Raw genomic sequence first — 23,676 nt, 5'->3', positions numbered from 1 at the left:
AAAAGGGGGGATGCAACAGTTCTAGCTGCAAAGGGGGAGTGCAAATGTTCTAGCTGTAAATGGGGTCTAAAGGGGCTAGCTACAAGGGGGGGGGTGTTGGCTGCAAAGGGGGTGTGAAAAGGTTCTAGCTGTAAAGAGGGGGGGGTGCAAAGGGGCTGGCTGCAAAGAGGATTGCAACAGGTCTAGCTGCAAAGGAAGGTGCCGGCTGCAGCCCACCCCTCCCACCCACCCCCTTTCTTAATACCCAGCATTTGTGGGGCACCCGAAGCCCCTGCCCAGGGAAACAGGCTCCACCTTGGACACGTGGCTGTTGCCTTTTGTATTCAAGGGGTGATTTTTGGTTGGGGTTGGTTTTGGTTTTTTTAAACGGGGATGCACAGCAAGGGGACAGGAAATCCTCCCCTTGGGGGGGTTTAATGATTTTAAGTGCCACGTGGTTGAGGAAAACCCGCAGGGAGCAGCTGCAAACGCGCCTGGGCACCGGTGCTGCTGGGGGCAAAACCCCGTGCTCTCCATGACGGAAATACAAGGTTGAGCGGTGTATTTTAGGCTCTGCTTACGTCTGAGTCAAAGCAAACAAAATGCTTATTGTGCAGCATTTATCCCTTTCTGGCCTTTTTCCCTGTGCAAGGCCCAGCCCAAAGCGGCCCCGCTACGCCGATGCCTTGCCTAGCTCGGGTCCTGCCCCCCCCCGTCACTACTTGGCTGGCAAAGAGTCAACTTTTCTGCTGGAAATAAACAGCCTAGATAACGTGAAATAGGCTCTTTTTCTAAGAACAAGCCTAGCAAGACACCAAGCCCAAGTTTAACTAGTTGGGGGTTTTTTTGTTTTTAAAACAGGTACTTTTTTCTTACCATTTCGGGCCATGCTGGCCACCCTCAGGGCCACGTCCGAGCTCCTGGATCCGCTTCGCGTTATAGCCCGGAAGCGGCAGGACCTGTAAGAGACCGATTTTTAGAAACAGTCCTGGGCAGGAGAACCTCGCCAGGTCGGAAGGCAGCGCGGTTACTCACAAAAAGCCTTTTCTTGCCCGTCTCGCCCGCTCGCATCTCCCCGCGCTTCCAGCCACGTAACATTACAGCTCTCTGTGCAAGCCGAGAAGAAAGGGTATGCTCAAATACTGTGTTAACAGCCAAATTAATGACCTCATGCTATTTAAGGGGCATGTCCTAATAAACTTGAAGACATTTAAAAAAAATTTTTTGAATGAGGGAATCAAACTCAGCCTCTCTATTCCTGTTCACCAGCCCTCTAGGATCCCCTCCAGCTTCCCTCTTCTGCTTTTAGCAGAAACCAGAGAATAAGAGTAAATCCCTACAAGTCAAGTCCTCCACTGGCAGGGGGCTGCAGGGGACTCGGCGCCGGCTCCCGCGAGGCCAAGGCCATTGCCCGCACGCCGGACCGGCCCTTGGGAGACCTTCTGGGAGAGCGAGATTGTTGCATACATCAAAATCCGCTTAGAAGTTACCACGAAACTGAGAATTCAGCCCTCCTCCCAGTAACCTACCTGCCGCTGGGCCCGCAGAAAAACTTTATCAGGTTAAAGCATTGACTGAAATTGCAGTATCTTTGGGGTGGAAGCTCTTGGTTTTGCAGATTGCAACCACTGCCTGTACTTGAGGCCATTGCACTAGGAAGAGGAGAAGAGCCTCTCCGGGGGAAAAGGGCAACACTTGCACTTTCAGCAAGATTAACACATTATAGCACGTGTGCCTGTGATGGCTTCGTTTTTCCCCCTTTAGTACAATTATATCCCTGCCAATTCTGGACTGAAAGTCATGTCCATACCTTCTTATTCTATTACAGTTAGTAGAACATAAAAATAAAGCAAAGTTTCTTTCACAGCGTGTCAGCCCTTCGCTTCAGCGATTCCTCCGTGTTCGGCTGCAGTCGCTGTGCCCTGGCACGCAGCTGCACTCACGCGAAGCACGTCCCCCCCGCGCCTTGCCAAGGCCTGTTCCTGGCCACGGCGGCGTTTGGCACGGCACGCGCAGGCAGCGCGCTGGGAGAGGCCACGGCAGCCCATCGGCTGCGGGGAAGGACTCGCTCCGTGCCTGCTCTCCTGCGGCGGGTCAGGCATCTGCAGGGTTCGAGGCTGCTGGAAAAACGGGGCTGTCTTGTGCCGGTGCAGCGCTGCCCTGGCACAGCCAGGTTCCTCCCCAGTACGCTGGAATATCCCTTGCTAAAAAACTCTGCTTAAAGAAACAAGATCGGTTTGATTTTGCAACTGCTAGATAAAAGTCTCACTAGGGAATTCAGTGCCTTAGTGGGAAGAAAAACTAGTTAAAAACCAGAATCTTGGCATTCAGCAAATATATTTGGCATGAACAGAGGGGAAGAAACACGCAGCAGAGAAGGTGCATTTTGATCAGATACAGCTTTAATAAAATGTACATAAGTTTACAACTTGAACATTTCTTCATAAAGATTATCAGAAACATATGATCACGCCTGGAGTGCAATGCTTTACTCCATTAACCTGCACATCGGAGGTATTTCCAATATCACTAAGAATTACCCCAACAAAAAGGCGGTTCAAATGCAACACTGGTCTTACGAGACACAACCTAAAGTCACACGGAGATTGTTTGTCACAGTTAGCCGAGGACGCGGACGCTTCCAGCTCAGGCTTCCTGCCGGGCGCAGAAGCGACAGTTCATTAGGGACGGCGAGAGTTTCCTTCCCGTTGGACTTGGTGGTAGGGATTCCCCACCAGCTGAATCCGCTGGTGTTTTCCTAATCCCAGTTCCTCACCCAGAACAAGTGGACACTTAAAAAACAACAACAACAAAAGCGCCAACCCTCCCGACACTTGCACACAATCATTTATCCCTTTGTGGGGGAGGGATTGGGGTCTGAAAGGGGGAAAAACAGCTGATCACTCGTTATCCCTCTAACTTCACAGGGGTGTAGTCTAGGTGCATACGACAGCGTCTACCCTACGTAGGATGGGAACGACAGGCCGTGGCTTATTATTAGAAACGCTAAAGAGCTGATCAGGTTTCAGGAACGCGTTTCAGAACTGCAGCATGATTACACTGCCGAGATACCTGCTCAGAATGCTGCGGAGGCTTTCGGTGCACTAAAAGGCCTTGATTTAACACCATAAAAAAAAAAAAAAAGGAAAAAAAATTCAACTCCCCAACACCACGGTCTTTGGTGGAAGCTGAGTTAAAGTAACCAGTTACCACTTTGGAGTGATTGAGAGCTTAGTGATTACATGGATCGCAGTCTTGCCTGCCTAAATCTGACCCAAGGCGTGCTCCAGGCGCTGCGAGTCAGGATTGCTTGCACGGCTTGCTTGTTCCAGGCTTAGCATCTCCGGCGTGCTCCATGCGTACTGGGGATTACGGATTGAGCATGCGCTGGCTTCAGGAAACTAAGATTGTAAACTTAACACTTACCACACACGACTAGAGTGCTGAGCTGGCTGCAAGGGAGATGAGATACAGTTAACGTCTTGAAAATACTGCGCCAGACTAGGGAAAGTGCAGGTTAACACGACAGCAGCTGGTCCCGTTACATGCACTGAAAAAACATAACGGCAGTGAAGCACTGAGCCGAGCCAGTTGCCTTTTTTCTTTTTTTGCATGCAGAAACACCGAGCAATCCCTTTGAAGGGACAGGATTTTAACTGCATTCGAGGTGAAGTCGGCAGTGACTACAAAACAGAGCCAATCCCCCTCCCAGCACAAGTTTCCGATTGTCACGGGAGCGACTGCTCCGCAGCGAGAAGCGGTAGCTGCCGTCTCCGGCTGGGCACGACTCGGAGGCACCGGCCCGAGACGCTCCCAGCAGACCGCAGGGCAGTTAACAGCTTTAAGACGACGAGAGCAGTGGTTCTGTTCAGCAAACTGACTTTAAAACCCCGAGTTTAGGCTACATTGCTGTTACTTAACGAACCTTACTGATTGGGTGGCAAAGAAAACAAGCATCCTTCTTCCAAGTGCATTGAAAACAGTAAACTTCATAAGCTACAGGAATGAACTTTCCACTTAAACTCATCACGTTAGAGCTGCGGCACTGGCAGTGTAGGATTAGGAGGATACAAGTTGGAAATTAGAATGAGTCACATTAACAGGCATTAAAGTTCAATTTTCTGACCATAACCGAAGATGCATTACCTCATAGGTCACATGTGAAGATTCAGACAAGCTTCCTTCCCCCCCCCCCCATATATTTAAAACCATTTCAACACTAGGTGTTTGCCAGCAGGATCACCAGCTTTTCTGAGCGTGGTTAGCTTGCTCTTTGTGTAAAGTGCTTTAAGAACATAAGCTGCCAAAACGCTAGCTGGAAATGCAGTCTAACCAGACCTGAATCGATGGCTTGCTGCAAACACCGGGCTGCACGCGTGCGTGTTCTCCCTTTCTCGGCATGGCCGGAGAGCTAGGTCCCAGCTCCGCGTGGCTCCCAGCTCCACCTCGCTGACACCAGCGGCAAGAGAGGGGCAGGGAGCTCCTGCGGGAGTGCCAAGGGGAACTGCCTCCCACTTCCTTAACCGTGTTTTTTGCTAATTCAGACATTCCAAGTAGTGGACGTGAAACAAACATGCCGTTTGAAGAAGTTTCACGGAATTATCCAAAAGCAACTTTTCAAGTAAAAATGAAAGAAAGGAAGAAGAGGCTGAATCCAGTTACCAGAGGTAATACCTTAACACGCATCTTATTTACATGCTGTACCTGCTAATTCCAGCAAAGCCTCTCTTCACTCCACAGATTCATCCCTGCACTGTCAAGGTCTGACCTGCCTCCCATCAGCTCCCCGAGGGCACTTAAGGGCTTGGCGCCAAATTCAGTCTCCTGGCTGCACGTGTGGCCACAACACAGGCTGCGTGTTGATACGAATCGGGGCCCTCAAGCTCAGTCTCCTTTGCACCCCTCAGATTTCACAGTTTGGTATCACAGTTGTTCTCAGCATCTCTTATTGATCCAAGCCAGCAGCAACCTATTTGGACAGTTGCTTTCAGGTATTTAAAAAGGAAACTCGATGACAACAAAACATGCAATAGGCAACAGCCTCAGCTTAGCTGGAGAAGCTTCTCAGGAGAAACCCAGAAATATCTTTACAGTACTTCTATTTTCTAGGGTTGGTGACAGAAGAGCACAAGGAAAAAAAAAAAACTCTAAACGACCGATGTGCACCAATATTGACTCTAACTCAAAACGTAGCAGACCAGCTCCATACAACGTGACCTAATCTGGGCTTGGCAAGCCACTATTTGCCCGCAGCTGAACTGCGCAAGCCAACTTGGCCTCCTTGCTTTCAGATATTGTCTCTCCCTGCCCTCGTGGCTTTTAAGTCTTCAGTCCAAGTTCTCTCTTACTTCCAGGCAATCCCAGTGTCAAGCGTGCCCATCAGCAACATTTGGCTCATCTCTTGCAGTTGGAGATATTTTGAAGAGGAACTGAGTTTGGGGACTGGAAAGGAAAGACGGAGCAGTAGCTAAGCCCTATTTGCACATGCTCCACTAGTCATCTCCTGACAGTCAGGATTTTTCCATCCATCCTCCCCTTATGCTGCTCAGCTTAAAAGTCAGCAGTGAGTCAGCGCCAGGCTGCATTCCCCTTCGTGTGCAACGTTGCGCTTTGTTTGAGCACGCTTCACGTGTACCTTTAACATGCCCGTTGAGATCCTTTAATGCCTATTATTTGGACATTTGACCAGCCAAAGCCATAGATGTAGGTGGTGTCAGTTTTTTCCACGAGACTAGACTGAATTCTGTTTTCAGCTGCAGCAGCTTTCACTGGTGCAAAACCAATGAATTAAGATGCGTGATCTCTGACCCTTCCTTCTCTTAGCGTGACAGTACTCTCGCAGCGCTTTCTCCCTGAGCACTAGCCCATCAGAAAGAGGGCAAAACATAAGCCTGCTCTATAGACAGCTGGTACTGATCTCCGCAGCCTACTCGTTGCTCCAAGAATTCCCCTGTGAAAGCCCAAAAAGCTCAAAGCCACTTGGGGACTTAGCTGCAAAGGCATAACGTGTCCTTGGTCTTCACTGCAAGGCTCCAGCTTGCATAATAGCAATCAAATTCACTGCGGAAACAGCCACAGCAAGGCTTTTAAGAGACTTGGCGAGAAACTACTGGAGTCAACGGGAGTTTTTCCATAGAGGTCAAGCCCTTCAAAATGAAACAACCACAAAGATTTCCCTGGGAGACGTTCTGCAGCGCCAACATCTGTTAGGAGAAAGGATTACTACACTGCAAAGGATCATCAGCGACTGCGAGCCCAATGAGTCCCTGTATCTGGGTATTTTCAAAGTCAATCCACACTTACGTATCGCATTTGCTGGCCAGAAACAGCAGTTCCAAGACACCTTATGCTACAAGGGGTTTTGAAAAAGGAAGAGGGGAGGTTTCACTCTCTTGTCTCTATCTTACCTTACTGAAAAGGGAGAGGAGCAAAGTCCACTTCGGCCCAGCTACCAGCACACGACAAATAGCAAACCTTCAGGACTATGCTTCCTCCAAACACAATCTTGGGATTCATCACATCAGTGATAGAAGTGATAATAAGCAGGTGTCTTGAGGAATATGGCAGGAAGTACAGTATTTCTAGAGTAAAGCAAATGTTACCAAACGGAGTGCAAGTAGATTTTGTTTAGATTCATCTTAATCGACAGGAAAACCAAAGGCAGATTCTATAAATATAGAGTCAAGTTCTCTGCTAGTATAAATCAGTGTAACTGGATTGCAGCCAATGCTGAACTACACCAAATGAGGTATGTAGGATGAGGACCTCTATCAAGCTGTTTCCATAATGTACTTTTCCATAGGGTGTATTTTAATACTGTAACAACGCACAGCTCTCCTTCACAACACCATATGCAAAATTCCAGGGTCCTACACTTTGGCATAAACCGGACAGGAAATACACATGTAAAAATCGAAGTTCTTCCTGATCTTTTGATTTTCCAAATAACAACAACAGTAACAGTTTCAATCCATGCATCTGAGAGACATTTTGCAAGACAAGTGATTGAAGGCACTGTAAGTCCTTCCACCAACTCCTCTGGGCTCCCAAATAGGCCCGAGGGCAGAAGCACTTCCACCGGTTACACGGCACAGCGAGTGAAGAGACTTTGCACGCACGAGGCCAACGCTCTGCTCACATCAGCGGTGCACAAACCTCCTACGAGGTATCGACTGCACAGCTTACACTCAGTGTGCATATAACCTACGAACACGCACATAATTCATGACAGAACTACTCTCAAGCTACAGCTGACAGGTTTACCATCATCACCAGCAACAGGAATATTCTACCTTGATCTCTTCCAGAAGTTCCCATTGGTAAAAAAAAGAAGTCATGACAACCCTTTAACCTGTGAAACAGTTTCCTTTCCAGAGCACTAGCCAGTCCTGCTTGACTTGCTCTGTAATCAATAAACATTGTAATTCATCTTATAATGCATTTCCCCAGCCACAGCCAGAAAGTACAGAATACTACTGGTCTGGAAAAACATCTAAAAAAAGGGGGGTGGGGGGGTGACAGTGAGAGGAGAGAGGTAAGAAGTAACCGAAAAGGATATGGAGATCCTGAGAGCCAGGCATTCAGACTAGCTAACATAACTTAAAATGGTTCAACTATGTATCACTGCAAATAGAATTCTGACAAAAAGAAAAAAATAATATATATATATATATTGCTATGTTGTTCAATTCAACTAAGAGGTTCAAGGTCCTATGAGAGATGGTTCTGGCAGAAACACACCTCCCAGCTCACAGCAGATTAAGGCTTTTGCTTTCCCGATTTGGAAGGAAAGGGTGCTGAAGCAAAAGGATCCCCACTAGGCAGCTCTGTAGTCCTGGAAGACAGAGAAGCAATAGAGACAGATCCTGCGATAGCCTGTCTGTTTGTCTGAGAAACCACTTTGTAAGCAGCTATAGGTTTGACTTCGAGACCCTGCCCATCTTCTGGGCTGTAGTGACGGGAATATTTTGACAAAGACTGCGGACGGAAAGGCTTGTTAACCATTGAGCCCAGGATGGCTTCCTGGGGGAGTGCATGTCCTCCTTGGTTTCTCTCACTGGGCATACCACCATGGTCCTTCAGCGCGCATGTAGGAGGGATGCTGTCCTGGGTATCCATTGCTCTTACGGAGGAAGGCGGAAGATTAATTGGCTGAATAAACCCTACAGACGGATACTGAGATCTAGCTGAGGCAGTGGACCCGCGCATTGCTGCATCCAGGCTTTGGAACATAGGATTAATCACATGTTGGACATCGCCTGTTTGGCTTATGAAAACAGGTGATGTGAACGCTTCCTTAGGAACACTATGAGAAGTCAACTCTTCCATGCTTTTTTTTTTAGTGAAAGGTGCTCTCAGAAATACATCTGTCTCTTCTGGGTGTCTAAGAGCCATATTGCCCTTGGAGATGAAAGGAGCTTTGGTAAAGACATCCACCTCATCAAGCACTTTTCTCGAGCTTCGGAAAGGAGCAGTGGCAAAAACATCCGGTTCATTGAAAACCTCACCAGCATGTGGCTGGAAGGCAGGGAATAGCGTCTCCCCTATTCTACTCTGGGAAACCTGGGAGTGGGAATCTTCTCTGGAAGCCTCATGTCTTTCCTTCGGCACAGACTGCAGCTTGCAGGTTTCCTCCTCCTCTTCTGACTCCATCAGTAAAGGCCTGGACCCACTACAATCCAAAATATCTCCTTCGTGATCTGTCCCCTCTCCTTCACTGCTATGGAAGGAGCTGTTGCTTGAAGGACCATCTCTTGCTAAGTAGTCCAAGTCTGAGTTGTGCTGAGTTTTCACCTCCAGCGTCTCAGACTGACCCTTGTACGAAGGGAGTCCTTCACTGCCAGAGGGTCCTTTACGGAGCTCAAGAGCTACAACTGGAAATAGGGCTGGATCCCTCTGCAGACCTACAAATGCGAAGAGAAGAGTGTTACTCAACAGGCTACACATTCTTAGTCATCAAAAAGCATGAAAGATACTTATTACACAAGAAGTGTCATGATGTTCAGATTTACACCACCATCACGCATGGAAAATGGGAAGGAAAGGGAGAGCAAACAAGAGAAAATAAAAATGCCAGGGAAGTTGTTTACTGCACACAAATTAAAACACAGTTTAGCACTGCCTCACAGTTCAGGGACACCACAAGTACAAGTTTTTAGAAAGAGATGGAAGATGCGAGACACATGAATGGTCACACTCAGCCTTCTCTCAACACCATTCTGCGAGTTTTTTTGTGCCACCCACAACATGACCATCAGAAAGGTTTTTAATTCATAGCACTGTTGCCTGGAGTAAAGCTCCAATAAACAGACAGTTCCTGTCATTTCATTCAGCACTGTTGCCTATTGACTCAGGAGCGCCCTGTAAGCAGATTTATTGCTCGGCATAGCCTCTGGTCTCGGGAGCCATCTCACTGAAGTGGAATTACACTGCACACGTGTGCATCTAAAACGCACAGGGAAGCCTAGCAATCATTCAAATAACATATATTTTTAAGAAAAAACAAGTGTCAGTCTATAGTTTTCAATGAAATGGTTAACTATAGCAGCGTTGTTTTAAGCCACTGCAAGACAAACCTTTTAAACAACCCAGACAATGATTTCAAGTGAAATACTTAACTATAACCAACTGGCTTGCTCCTGCGTTAGGGTAACACACCAGTGTGGGGAGAGGCTTGCTATTCTGCTATTCTCCAGTCACAAGAGCCCATGAGTTTTTCTTTTTTTCCTTATGACTCACACAGACAGAACAGAAGATATCTTACCTTCAAAGAACTATTAGCAGGTTAGAAGTATGTCATTGGATTCATGTTAGCAAGAGGATAGGAAAAAGGCACATGAAACTAAGCAGTGTGAATTGCAAGAAGAAAGGGGGGTAAGGTTCTTTGGCAGCTGGTATCCACTGAACGACGGGACAAGCAGCCCACTAACCAACCAACCTTGCCACAACAGAACAGCATCCTCACGTCCAAACTCTGCCCGAATTAAAAGCTCAAATTTATATACCCAGTGCAGGCCTCAAGGCATCGCTTCTTAATCAGGTCTGTTGATGTATAAAAGTTAACCCACTCAGTCGCTTCTCATAATTAAAGACACAGTACTCATTCATTAGGCATCAAAATTGTTATTTATTGGGAAACTATTCACTTAGATACATTACACTGCTAAATAAAGACAGTGTAGATATGTGAACATTTTATAAGTTAGTCTACAAAAATACTATCTATCTTTCCTGAAGCCTATGTTGTCCGCAATGGTTTAACCTTAGATACTAATCTCAGATTACAGGAACAAGAAATTTGTCATTGTTTTCTTCCAGGAGGTTGGTTATATATTTACCAGGTATTATTGTTAGATTTTAAGAATACAGGCTGAAGCAGAGCAAGACCAGTTGCCATCACACAAATGCCTTTGAACTATCCAGTCCTCACCGAAATATAACATACAGGAAAACAAGAAATGGAAAAAGGCATTTATGACTGTGAACATTATGCCAATGCAAAGCAAAGACCCACTTTTCACAAGAAGAGCATTCAAAGCACAAACAAGTCATTTGATCAGAATTTCTTTTTAAAGAGTTACTTGTGTTAGTTGGTGTCTATATTCATGTAAATGATGACATTTAGGACAGAGAATAAGAGAAGGGTTGATTGCATGTAAGCCCCAACTGGTTTAGGACAGTAGCAACATGCATCTCTGAACTCAGAGGCCATGTATGATGGGCAGAACGGTTTATTTAAAAAAAAAAAAAAAAAAAAAAAAAAAAGACTTTTTCCAGTGCTTTCTTACTCTCTCTACCTGTCCTAAGTGAGAAGGGCCGTGAATGCTTGGAAGCAATCTCCTCTCCTGCAGAGGCCAGTACAGGACTAGTGAATTACTTGGGGAAAAATGAAGTGATGCTTAGGTGGGATCTCGTTCTGGCCTCCAGCTAGCAACTGGTTTCACTCAAAGCCACTAGGCAATACAGCAAGAGTAGGGGGACACCTGAGAAGTTGAGAACAACAGAAAAAAGGGAACAGCAAGGTTGAAACAGAAATGCTAAAATGCAGTGGGTTACCTGAGGAGTTTAGGGATTTGCTGATGGGAGAGAAGCATCATCTTTACTCCCATGTTGCTTTTCTCCAGTATTCAAGGAAGACCTGGCTTCCAGACACTCTCATACAGTAACTGATCTCAGGCACAGCTTTCCTTTTCTGTTAGATGTTGGTGGGTTCCCCCCGTTTGTTTCACCAAGGGAAGCAAAAAGCAAAGGGACACTTCCAGGAAGAGCTCTAGCAGCACTGCTACAGCTAGGGAGACATTATCTGATGCCTGGGTGTGTATCTGACTAGAAAGTAGCTTAGTCCAGCACATCTCCTCTTACATTTTTTTTTTTTTTTTTTTAACATATGATGAAACACTGAGCTATGCTCAAACACTGAAAAGTCCAAGAAAAAAAAACACAACAAAACAAAACTTTGTTTAAAGGCTGGGTTAGAGTTAACAAGACAAAGTCAGTGGATTCCCATAAGCAGCCACAGCTACAGGCTTTGCAGCCGAATGCTTCGGAGGCGCATGCAACGTAACTGTCAGAAGGACGGACAGCTTAAGTGAGCCAGTGCTGATGGATGGTTCAGCATGTCTGAGATCAGAGACCAATGAGAATGATGCACTCGAGGGACCGTTTCACGTTAAAAGGAATGGCAGTCTTATTCTGTGTTACAGCAGAGGAGAAAAAGGGTCACTCCATGAATCGTTAGAGTGTAAAGGGCAAATCCCATGGAACTAAAACGGCGCCGGTTTGTTTGAAGCCCTGTCCATTCTCTCATGACTCAGCTCCCATTCACACCAAAGGCACGCTATGCAAAAGGCCTGAAAAGATGCATGCAGATGGTTTGCTTCTATGAACACAAAAAGCACCCACAACCCCGCGTGCAAAAAGAGATGCCTCTTCTGCAGAGGCAGCGTTTCCTAACATCCTCCTATGCCAAGGTGGACCCTGCCAACAGGCAGCTGCCTGTTTTGTCCCCTCTTCCTCCACGCTCCCACAATTTGTGTGTTACTTCACTGGGAAACACCCCTTACTTGGTCAATCCATGCTCAGGTTTTAAAGCATGCACGCTAGTAATGATTGCAAACTTTATTCCTTACAATAATTACAGACATTGGAGTTTATAGATTAGGTTGTACCCCTGTACAACATTCATATGGAAATTTTTATTCAAGGGTCAGATACACGTACTAAAGAAATGATTCCTTAATTATACTCAGGTTCCCCTTCTGCAGCACAAACCTTAACAATAAAAATATATATCACTCAGTACACTAGGAGTAGCCCTGCTTAAACACTCACAACAGACAGATTGTTCGCGTGGCTTATGAGAGGTGCAGACACCAGAACGGTTCCTGCTTTGAGACCACTGCTGTGTGTAAAGCAACGAACAAAACAGGTAATCATCTTAAATGTATATAGCAACCTAAACAGAAAACACCTTTTTGCCTTGAGTTAGAGCATTGACATGTCGAGTTCCCGTCTTTTATGGAAAATGCGGCACAGAGGTTGCAAGGTACTGAAATAACCTACAGGAAAGCTAGAGAACTTTTACTGTCCCTTTTCAGGGGGCTCCAAAGGAGGCAGATCGGGCACCAAGAGGATGACCTCATTTTGGGGTCAGAGCCCAAAACAAGAACCTCAGAGGAGACAGAGGCATTCCAAGAGACAGAGGCATTCCAAGAGTCTAAGGCTTTTCCACCAGATAATGTTCCTGATTTCATTTAGCCAAAGCCAGGAAGATCACAACATATGGTAACAGGTAGCTAAGAATCATAATTACTAGTATGCAAGGTAACTAGGTTGGCATTAAAAAAAAAAAAAAAAAGGTCAAAAGACTTCTCATTCCTTCGTTCAAGGACGGTGGAATTTTCTCTCGTATTTTGATTCCTAAGAGCAATGTCATTAAATAACAGTATAGAACTCCCCCGCACAGTGCTTTTAGTTATTAGATATCAAAGCAGAACATGAAAAGTCAGTATCATCATTACTATTTCACTGGACAATTCAGGCAGCATAACAAAGTGGTTTTGCCCAAAGTCACTCCACAGCACGGTGGCAGGTCTAGGAACAGACCTAGGCTTCTTCAGCTCCAGAAGTTGACTAAGCCACATGACCCCAAACAATAAGAAATTTAATGATCTGTTTTTGGCACGCTTCTACAGTCACTTACACCATGCAAAGCAAGACAAAGCAGGTGTTAAACACTAACTGCACACACTTAAATGCCAGCTGTTTGAAATCAAGATTGACCTATTGGAGACAAAGAGCATCTTTTGCCCTCATTTTCACTGTGCGCAAGCAGCGTGTTACGTATGCAAGATATGGTCTTTGCCTGCTTAAGCAAAACACAGGGTAAGTTACTAGCAGTTAAATTCCCTCTCCTGTGGAGAGCAGAAGCACAGGTCTTAAACATCACTAATGTCCTTCAAACAACCCCACAAGCCAGGTGACCAACCCACCCTTCTTCCCAAGGAGCAGTGAGCAGATCTGGCACTGTGCGTGGCTTCTGCACTCCTTTGCGTAGGCTTGACTGTATCCAAAGTGCAACTCCTTTTTGGTTACAGAAGTCTAGGACATGGGGGGGGGGGGGGGTAAAAAAACCTCTTTGCTGCTGGAGTGAAGCACTTTAGATGTGCAGTGCCCACACCTGAGTGAAAAAAAAAGGAGTCACTGGAGCTATTCTTGAGTATTTATAACCAAGTTAACCAATAAGTCTCATTTCTCAGAGCGTTCCCTCATGTTACACTCATGCTTCCCACACATCCACATCAGCTACAACTCAGCTCCAGTGATTCCTACAAGAATTCTTGATTCTTCCACCCATCTCGCACAGACTTTTCCGAGAAGCCCAAATTTTCAGGTTGCACAGTGCCTGCAGAATCAGGAAAGTCCTTAATTAATCCTACAAGGACAAAGAACCCACTGAAGACTCAGTCAGCCAGTATTAAGACAGCCGTACCTTCTGGTTTTGGGACAGGTGTTTCAGAGATGCTTTCAGATACAGTGCAAGTTTGCTGATCTCCAAATTGTGGGTATTACACTTTTCCTAATCCCGTTGAAAAAATGGGGAGATTTTCTAAGGTAGGGGGCAGTTAGAAACCCAAATCCACTGACAATCAGCAAGAACTGACATTTAACTTCCACTTGTCACTTTTAGCTCCTCACCACCCAAAAGCAGAGTTTACCTTGCCTCCAAAGCACAACCTTGACTTGAAAGGAAAACCGCTCTTCCCCTGCACAGTGGTTGCATTTGAAGGTAACCTATCAGGAGGATCCATCACAGCAGTTAATGCCAAAAACCGCTCTACAAGCTCGAGCCTGTTTGGGTATAAAGGCTCCCCTGTCATCCAGACATGAATAAACAGCGCATATGGGCAGAGAGGAGAATCACTCCGCTGTGATTTTGCTGACTGCGTGTTTATATTATGTTACTTAAGACCTAACCTACAACCCTTAGGAGGGGACAGGAAACAACTCCCAGGGTTTCCAACAAGCCTGCAACCATAGCTGAAGGAGATGACCATTCTTAGGCATTACAGGAATACTGCATACCAAACTTCTTCCACGTGCACACAGGATCAAAGTTCAGTTTGTTCCTTCACAGCAGCAGCTTTTGCACACCTCCTTAAATTTTGGGCAGCATGGCAACACTAAACTGACGCCTGCAGGACAATCACGTTTTTGGATAGCTTAAAATTAATCCCACGTATCTGCCCATTTCACATCTCTTGCATTTTCCATTCATTTAACAAATAACAGGCAAGTCTCTTCTGATGAACCAGGTCTAAATAACAGACATTTCTAAAGACTCACTCCTTCCGTTGCATCGTATTTCCCACCCAGATCCAGGAATAGCTACTTGAAAAAGCAATGAAAGGAACATTCACATCTGCTTATTTAATAGCATTATTAACAACCCAGTGCATTTATAATTTTTTCCAGAACCCTTGAACAAGTGCTATTAGATTTAAAATTCTTAAACATTCTTTAAAAGTACTTTAATTCACAGAAATCTCTTTGTTCTAATATACAGTAGATGGTTACTTTTTTAAATCCATTCTCTTTTCATATATTCTCAGTATCTGACTATACAATAACTTTCTATCTATAGCTTCTTCATGTTATCCAGTCCAGCTTGCCTGTGCTTTAGGAATATAAAACAAAAAAAAAATAATAAAGTTCTATCCACAATTTTACTAAGGTCATTTCCATAGTTCTCATGTAAAGCTTCTCTCGGAAAGTGCAATATACACATGTAATGATACAACACACTTAAGCAATACTTTTATTATTAAGTGTAGGTTTTAAAAGAAGAGTAATGTAGAGCAGACATGATTGATGGTAGTTCTATTTACAGAATTTGTTAAACTAAGTGTTGGGGTGGGGGAATAGCGGAGAGACTGGAGTTAGGAAAGGAGCAGTCACGAACTTTGATTTCTTTCCTTCTTAGCAAGGTCAGTACATACATATTTCAGTCGTTCATACTTTCGCACATGGGAAACTGCACTTTTACTAATACAGCTACATACACATACACAAGGTCAGCGGTAAGCTATTAATTATTCCACTACAGAGGAAGAGTCCTTCTGCTCAGAAAGAGCTTTCAAATACATGATAGAAATTCCGGACTTCATAAGCCATTGAAAACAAGTTTAGCATATCCAGCTAGTTGACAAACCAAGCATGTAAAGGAGAAAAGAAAAGGTAAAACCCATCAAGTTGTAGCAGCACTTACTTCAAACCATCTGAACCAAGTGCATGCTTGTTCCACAAAGACTGAAGAGTAAAATAAAGTCTACAGTAATCTTTGTCTACTGAAAAAAAAAAAAGCTTCCATACTTAACTGTTTTGCACTATATGTAGTTACAAGAGAAAACAGGGAACCCAGAACAGATACCAGATGCTTGACTAAAACCAGGATTAAAGAGAGACAAACAACTGTAGGACAATTTGTTTCATACACAATTTACAGTAGGTTTGGGGGGATATTTTTCCAGTCAAACACAGAAAAGAAATCACAGAAAATACATCTGTTGCTGCCACAATGCCCTTTTCAGCCAAAAAAATAGAAAAAAAATCCAACAAAAAGCTAATCACAGCCATACTCACATGTATTTGGTTCAAAATTTTGTTCTATTTCACTTAGGGTCATTTTTGCAGCTTTAACAATCTGTTTTTTTTCTTTTTTGTTTTTTGTTTTTTTTTCTTCAAGGAAGCGCAGTTCATTCACAAGCAGGATTGTTAAACAGCAAACCATTAGCTGGGGGCAGTCCGGAAAACTCTCTTCATTCGCACCATCACCAGAGGTACTACGGCAAGACTACTTCAGGGAAGTTCAGTGCTTTTTCCTCCCCTGAAGCATATACTGGCAATTTAGAAATAGCAGCTCTCCTAACCTGTATTCTACAGGAGAGGGATGTCCCTACTCATTTTACCTGTCTCCTTCCTCCTGCCCATTCATCAGAAAAACAGGAACAAAACAAAAACCAAACCCAAAAACACAAATGCAAAGATTGAAACACAGCTGTTCACACACTAGTCTAAGGAGAAAGGAGTCTGTTGTACGCAGGGATCATACATCAGCTACAATTATCTAATTCATGTACAGTTAGGCTTTCCATGGTGCTATGTGTACATCTCAGCAGGGTGGCTAATGACAGTGCTCCCTTTAGACATAGGCTAGCAAAGACAGGTGCAGAAGGAACCACAGTGGGTTTACCAGCTTTAGAGAGGACTACCTGGAGAACTGAGACGGAATCTTTTCCTGGGGCATGGGAAGACGGGGAGAAAGTGGGTGACTGTCTCCTCTTGACAGATTTATTTTTCTTTTAATTAAGGAAAAAAAAAAAAAGAAAAAAAAAGAACCACAACTGAAGGTAACTCCTCTGGAAATGAAAACGGAGGATTAGGTACGTTACAGAAACTGCGTCTGCTACTGTGTCACTGCTACAGGTCTATGAGCTGATCCACCAGCAGTAAAGACCTGGCTATGTTGGGAAGACTGGACTCAGAGCTTCCACTGTTGTTTCTAGAATGCCCACCTGAAAGTGTGAGAGATAGGAATTCAGTATTGAACAGGACACGCACACACGACAGTTTCAGATGTTCAAGAGCAAGCAAAGAAAGAAAAAAGTCAAAGTAAAACGGAAAACTTGCTCAAGATCTTCTGTTTACTTGCATCATGATAGCAATGACATTCCCCTGCTTGCTCTTCCACCCTCTCCCTCCCCTCCAAACTTAGCTCACAATAGTCATATGGAAAAAAACATCATAGCCACTTCTGTGGCAACACAAAAGCTCTGCAAACCATTTCCTTTTCCTAGAATTTACATCCAAGTTATAGAATTCTGTCCTTCCTACAGAATCTAAAAGGGGATTACAGGAACTCCCACAACCTATAGAAAAGACTGTTCAAAATTTTATAGTTTGAAAATTAGTTGCTGTTTTAAGAGCATCTTTGAGTTTCCAGCCACTCCAGGGTGAGTTCAGCTAGCTTGTGGCTTTCTACAATCGGTGCTTTCCTACTGAAGGAAGGGGCTGTTCTTTAAGGTAGCCTATGTTGGCCCAACATTGGTAGAACTCTTCTCTGACTTCCAGCAGGAGCAGAGTCCCTAATGTCTGAGAACTTTTTCTGGCAAGTCTTTGAAAAGCTAGTCCTAAACAGTGAGCAGCTGGTACAGCACACATCATGCTACAAAAGAAAATGGGAGTTAGGGAAGTCCAAAAAGTGCTACCATGAAAATAACAAACAAAACCAAAAAAGGAAGCCGTGGAGCATGTTTTTAGGCCTGCGCTAGCATACCAGAAGCTGTAATCAAAATCTTTCAGCAGCTTGACTGCAGAGAGGAGATATTTGACTGGTCAAACTGCAAAATGCTGCCTACTTCTGTCCCTATAAGAGCTACAAATTCAGCACCATCATTTGTTTTAAGGAAATAGCGCTGCTTTTTAGATTCAACCATACACGAGGCTGAAATGGTTTGGAAAGATCATGTTAATATGATCTAGGCAAGAGGAATGCTGTAAAAGGAGAGACTTCCCAGTCTCTGTCCTAAGGACTCTGACCCTTCAAGGGGTTCAAAGGAAACGGGTAACCATCTACCAAACTTCTCATACTTGGTTCCCACAAGCACCTTCAAAAAATATCAGTCAGAAATGAAAAACTCACTTTCAGCAGGAGTTTCAGGGTTAGAAATGATTATCACTCCCTTTCTTGCACCTTGTGTAAAGTTCACTTTAAAAAAAATGTCAAAGGACCTCCTTCCACTGACTTGAACAGCAAATAAAGATCTCTGAGAATGAAGTTCTCCATTGCAATTGAGCCATAGAGTTACCTGAGTATGCTGTTCGGCAAATTGCTAAAAATTACTTCACGGGATGCAAAGATGTTTACATGTCTACTGCATCTTTTTGGATATGCTAGTTTCTCACAAATAAAGAAACCAGAGTAATTTAAAGGCCAGTATAAATTGGAGAAAAATTAATACTAATGTACTACAACAATCATATCTTATAGTTGACAGCTTGCACGATTTCATATGTGCTGTAGCACCACTGCCCCAAAACTAGTTTGTGCTATTTCTTTTTTTCTTTCCCTTTTTCACCCCAAATCCTGGCTTACCTTGTGAATTTTTGGATATCAACACTGGAATTGGGTCAAATTCATCTTCTGTCACTTTTTCAGAGCCCTCAGGAGCATCAAAGCCTGATATCAGGTTAGTATCTTCTGCAGCATAAAGGAGAAACAGAGGTAAAGAAGCAAAGATAGCAGAGAAAGCAGGTTAGAATTGCCAAAAGTGTTAGGATGTTTTATGTTTTAAAAGACAGGGTTTAGAAGCAGGAGTTTAATTTAAAAGGTGAAACAAAGCTGGTAAGTCTAAGAAGGTAAAGGTAAAAGAACCAATTAAATACAAAAGTGGAGGGAAAAAAAACAAAAAACAAAGCAAACTGAAAAGTGAGCCTTCTTGAGAACCAAAATAAAATTGGGCCAGTCCAAAGGCTTAACAATTAGTCTAATTCAAAGTTGTGGTAAAATCCTGAGGCTTAAGTTCCCAAGGACTGAAGGTATTCTTTGTCATCGTGCAGTGGCTCTCAGATATTAGTACCATTTGAGAGAGCAATCTTGCTCTTCAGTTACCAGCTCTCGTATAAAGGGAGAAGAAAAGGGCAGGCAAAACACAGAGGGAAGAAATTCCGGTTGTCTGTGTGAGACAAAGCCCCTTGAGTTTTTTGCCCACAGGGATAAAACAAGAAAGTGCAACATAAAGTCAGGTTTCCAAAGGAGTTTAAATGCCTGAAGAGGTAACTAGGTACTTAGAGATTTTTTTTAAAGCCCCTAGAGAGTTCTGGCACATAACTCCATTGGTTTCAAATGATGTGAGACACTTGGTGGGAGGCACTTTCAACCATATCCATACTAGATCAGACATTTATCTACCTTATTAGGCAATCACACTCCTTTAGGGACTTCTCACACTCTGTGTATCGCTATTTGTTACTTCAGACACCTAAATACCATCCAGAATCTGGTCCTCAATTACTATATGAAGTATTTCTGGAAGCCTAGCAAGGATATGTATAAGTCTATGTTTTCCAAGGAACAGGAACACTCCTGTTCAGTTCGAATCATGAATAAAAGCTCTTTACCTAAAGCTGACAAACATGCTAATAGGTTTTAGGCGAGCTGATGCAAGAAACAGTTTGTGGAAATATACTGTCCTCCAGGGGATCAGATTAAGAAAAAACAAGTTCTATAGAAGACTAGGCTGTAAAATGACAAGAACACACGGAGGTTGTGCGTCTTAATGGAAAGTCTCCTGTTTGTCACCACTCTGTCTCTGGAGTTATTTAGGGCTCTTCTCAACCTAGCTGGCAGCCTTTGCAAGCATTTTATTTCCATTTCACTCCATTTATATGTACAATTGCTAATACCTCTGGAGCTCGCTGTATAGGAAGCTATTCAAGGAGCACTGCTCAATTGTGGACTATCTTTTCTAAGGAGAGGAAAAGGCTGGTGAGAAACAAAATGCATTTCTACTTGGACAAAACTCCTTGGGAGATATATTTCTCTTCACAAAAGCATTTGCGCTGATCTTAGTAACTATACATCACTGTAAGTGAAAAAATTCCCCTCTCACATACATGTAGTTCAGCACTGTGTTCAGCAAATGCAAATTAAGGAATCCCAAAAGATGAGCAAGAATTCAGGGCCCACAAAACACGACACAGCCTCGTTAGGCACACAGAAAAAGACACTCTGGCTTGGTTAATGTACCAGTTCATGTTCAAACATTGCTGTCTTTTCAAATCTTCCTGGTCCCACTGACAACTTGCAGCATTGCATTTCCACAGGCTGATTATACCATGGACAGCAGCATCTGCACCTTAGGCGCGCTGCATCATGCCAGGATTAGGATAAACATGGGGCGGGGGGGGAGAGACAGATATACAGGTAATGACCCCACCCAGAGCTCTAACAACAGGGTCTGAAAAGCCACAAATGAGCTTTGGAAGGGTTTAATATCTTGCACCTCTCTCTCTCCTGCTTAATAAGAGTCTCACTTCTCCCTGGCAAATCTAACCCTACCTGAACACAAGTGGAACAACAGCAAGGCAGCCTGGGAGAAGTCATGCAGAAGTCTTAATTCATTTTCTCATTAAGTCACACCAACCATGTTTTGGCCGACTGTCTACTTTGCTATGTTCCAGACGTGGCATAATAACTGTTCAACATACATTTCAAGTCATTTATTCAACATAAAGTGGCATGGGCATGTAGTATAGCAATGAGTAATTAGAAGAACTGCTTGTTTAAACCCAAAAGCTCTACAAAAAACACAATCTCATTTTAAAATGCCATCAAGTGTAAAAATTGATTACAGACTGTTTTTACAGCGATTCCTCTGAGGACAGATCATTTTCTGTTGCTATAGAGATACTTACCAAATGAGCTAAGCGCAACCCATTTTCAATGGGCACCCAGCAGTTAGTATTCACGCTTTGGGCTTGTCTTTTCAAGGCAATAAATAGAAGAGAAGCCCTGGTCCTCGTCGCACCTAGCTGGATGTGTACTACCCAATATTCACTACAAGCTTGGCTTACATGAAGGTCACCCCCTAACCCTTCTGCATTGTACCAAGGGAACACAGGCACTGCTCACAACTGCTTTAGCCTTCAACAAGGATTTGCCAGAACAGAGCAGAAAAAGTTCACCATACAAGCTGTACTCCAGCTATTTATATATTTCTATTCAAAGTATTCCAGCACCACTACTCTAGCTATGCTGTATGAGAGGGCCCAGATTTCAGCTGGACACTCTGCAGCTTGGAAAAAGCCACCTGAGCTAGGATCCCGGCTTCCCAGGGTCCTCTGTTCTTGCTTGTTAGCGGAAGAACGAACAGAACCCAGATTAGTGCACAGTACTTGGACTTTTTTTGCAAGTTCATATAAGCCCATACTGCAAAGCCTGATCTGCAACTCTTACGAAATTAACACACATGGTCTGCTACTCTTCTGTAGCTCTGCTTTTTTTCCGCTATTGTAAACTGTTCTGTTTTTCAATTCAATATTGAACTTGGGCTTCTATTCGCATTTGCTGCAATGTGATACTGCAGTCTGACTCAAGGGTGTTTTCCTGATAACCTCTGGAAAAGGAAAATACAGTCTCCAAATCTGAAAGAGCTCAGTTGCGTGCTGTAGACATGAACACTGACAAGTAAAATCCACTGGTTTCAAAAACCTGTGACATCAGTAGAGATGATTATCAGGATCCCTTCCAAACTTAATAATGCAGCATAAGAGGAAGTCTTAAAACACATGTGCAAAAGATAAAACCGAAGTGCATTCATGTGCAGACCTGAAGGCAGGCTGCATACTCAAAAGCCTACCCTTTCAGCCTACCGTATCACTTGGTCTCACAGGAGATACTACCTGTCTTGACAATCCTTGTCTGTATTTACAATCAAGCTGAATACCTTTATCTATCTTTTCCCCTTGGCATTTCAATGCACATTACAAGCTTCACCAGGTTGGGAATAAAACAGCAGTCTGGGAAAAAACACAACTAGAACACGGGTCAGATCATCTGCTTGTGTAAAGTGGCATCATATGTCAGCTAAAGATCCAGTCCCAGGACAGGTTAGAAGTTAGAGACAGAGGGACAGTTTACCTTTGTGAGGTTGAGCTGCAAAAGCTACAGGAGCAAACTCATCCAAGAGGTCAGCAGCAGGGTTAGAAAGCAGAGAACAGTCAAGCAGAGAGTCTTCTCCAGTGAGAGAGTCTGAATCCAGGTTAAAATCCAAAGGCCGCAAGGTAGCATTGAACAGGACACAAACATGGTTAAGCCCAGATTTGCACATTCTTGTTCCCATCCACTTAGTACATAAACAGGGTATTGCTGCAAAGCTGACACTTTCCCACATCTTTCCACTTTTTGTGGTGGAAAACCTTTCTTACTGCTCTGCAGTGAGGGCAGAGGGGTTCCCAACACTTTTAGCAATACGTAGCACGGATTCACTGAGGTAACCACCCTCCGAAGCTAAGCACACAACGCTGAAATCCCACAGAAGCGATGGTTTAAATTAACCAGGGGGCAGGGAACAGCACAGCCCTTACTTCTTGTGAAAGCTAGTCTCACATCTACCAGAAACACGAGCCACTTCTTGAACCACAAGGGTTTTACTGTGACAGGTAGCGCCCACGTTGCCTTCCAAAGGACGGGACCCAAGGGGAAGACAGAAGTGACAAACGTGCTATTTCAGGCACACTGCCATCCTTCCCAAGACACCTAGGCAGGCAGGATTCTTGGGAAGCAAGTTGTCAGCTACAGACTAGCCTAGGTGACGTGTCCTTTAACGCAGAAATTAACAGTAACTGGAATTTTAAATATCTGAAAGGTAACTTTTGCAGGGCATGGTAACACCCAGGGTTGCAGGGACTCTCTGGCAAAGCTACTAGTACTGGCTGCTTCATAACAGACCTCTAAAAAGACATCAAGTCCCTCTGTAGCAAAAGTTGCCGGATCTAGGCCTTCAGAATAAGGAAGGGACATCAATTGTGAGCTAAGCCCCAGTGGAACAGCTCAGTGACTGCTCTGGCACCTACGGGTCTATAATGATGGGCTAAGTGAGTACTACAGGCATGAGTACAGCTCTTTGCGAGGAGAAAATAATGCTGACATTTAAGGAACCATGCAAGATCCACTTACAAAACACACAAGCGAGTCCAGTTTAAACTGGTGGGAGCGTGCAGAAAGCAGGGAGAACAAAGAAGGTACCTTCAAGCAGACAGTGCTTTCTGATTTACTATAATATGGTCACGCAGCCCACAGAGGTACTACACAACCTTGCCCACCCACCCTCCTGTCTCACCAACCTGTTCTGTTGGAAGCAACCGACTCAGTCTGTGACACAAGGCGTTGGGGCAACGGAGCCTCGAGGCCCGGTATGAGACTCTCAACAGCTACGTCAGGTTTTCCTTTGCGAATGTGAAAAATATCAGAGCAGAGAAGAAGCCAGAGGTTAGTTTGCAAGACACAGCACAAGTAGGAGCTAACAAGGCAGTTGTCTGAATTCTGCAGCGACCCCTTCCTGTCGTCAGCAACGACAGGCTGAAGTTTGACTGATGCTAATTGAATCAAGAGGAAAGAAGGCAATATACTAGAGCTTG

General features: G+C 44.2%; 1 protein-coding gene across 17 annotated transcripts in view; it reads right to left on the bottom strand.

The window, feature by feature from the left end:
• Nucleotides 1–891: 891 nt before the first annotated feature.
• AAK1 (AP2 associated kinase 1) overlaps nucleotides 892–23,676 on the bottom strand; it is an 84,196-nt gene continuing 61,411 nt past the window's right edge. For 4 of the 17 annotated variants that reach the window (XM_026081743.1, XM_026081744.1, XM_026081746.1 and 1 more), the window contains 3 exons: nucleotides 23,383–23,484; nucleotides 22,178–22,288; nucleotides 2,364–8,882 (listed from right to left, as the gene is read on the bottom strand). In XM_026081743.1, coding sequence (XP_025937528.1) covers nucleotides 7,738–8,882; nucleotides 22,178–22,288; nucleotides 23,383–23,484 — 1,358 coding nt within the window. In that variant the 3' untranslated portion in view covers nucleotides 2,364–7,737. The other 13 variants (XM_026081748.1, XM_026081750.1, XM_026081751.1 and 10 more) reach the window with 11 other exon arrangements.

The sequence above is a fragment of the Apteryx rowi genome, unplaced genomic scaffold (assembly GCF_003343035.1).
Source record: "Apteryx rowi isolate R43461 unplaced genomic scaffold, aptRow1 scaffold_56, whole genome shotgun sequence".
NCBI lineage: Eukaryota > Metazoa > Chordata > Aves > Apterygiformes > Apterygidae > Apteryx > Apteryx rowi.
This window is presented reverse-complemented; position numbering and strand designations above follow the sequence as displayed.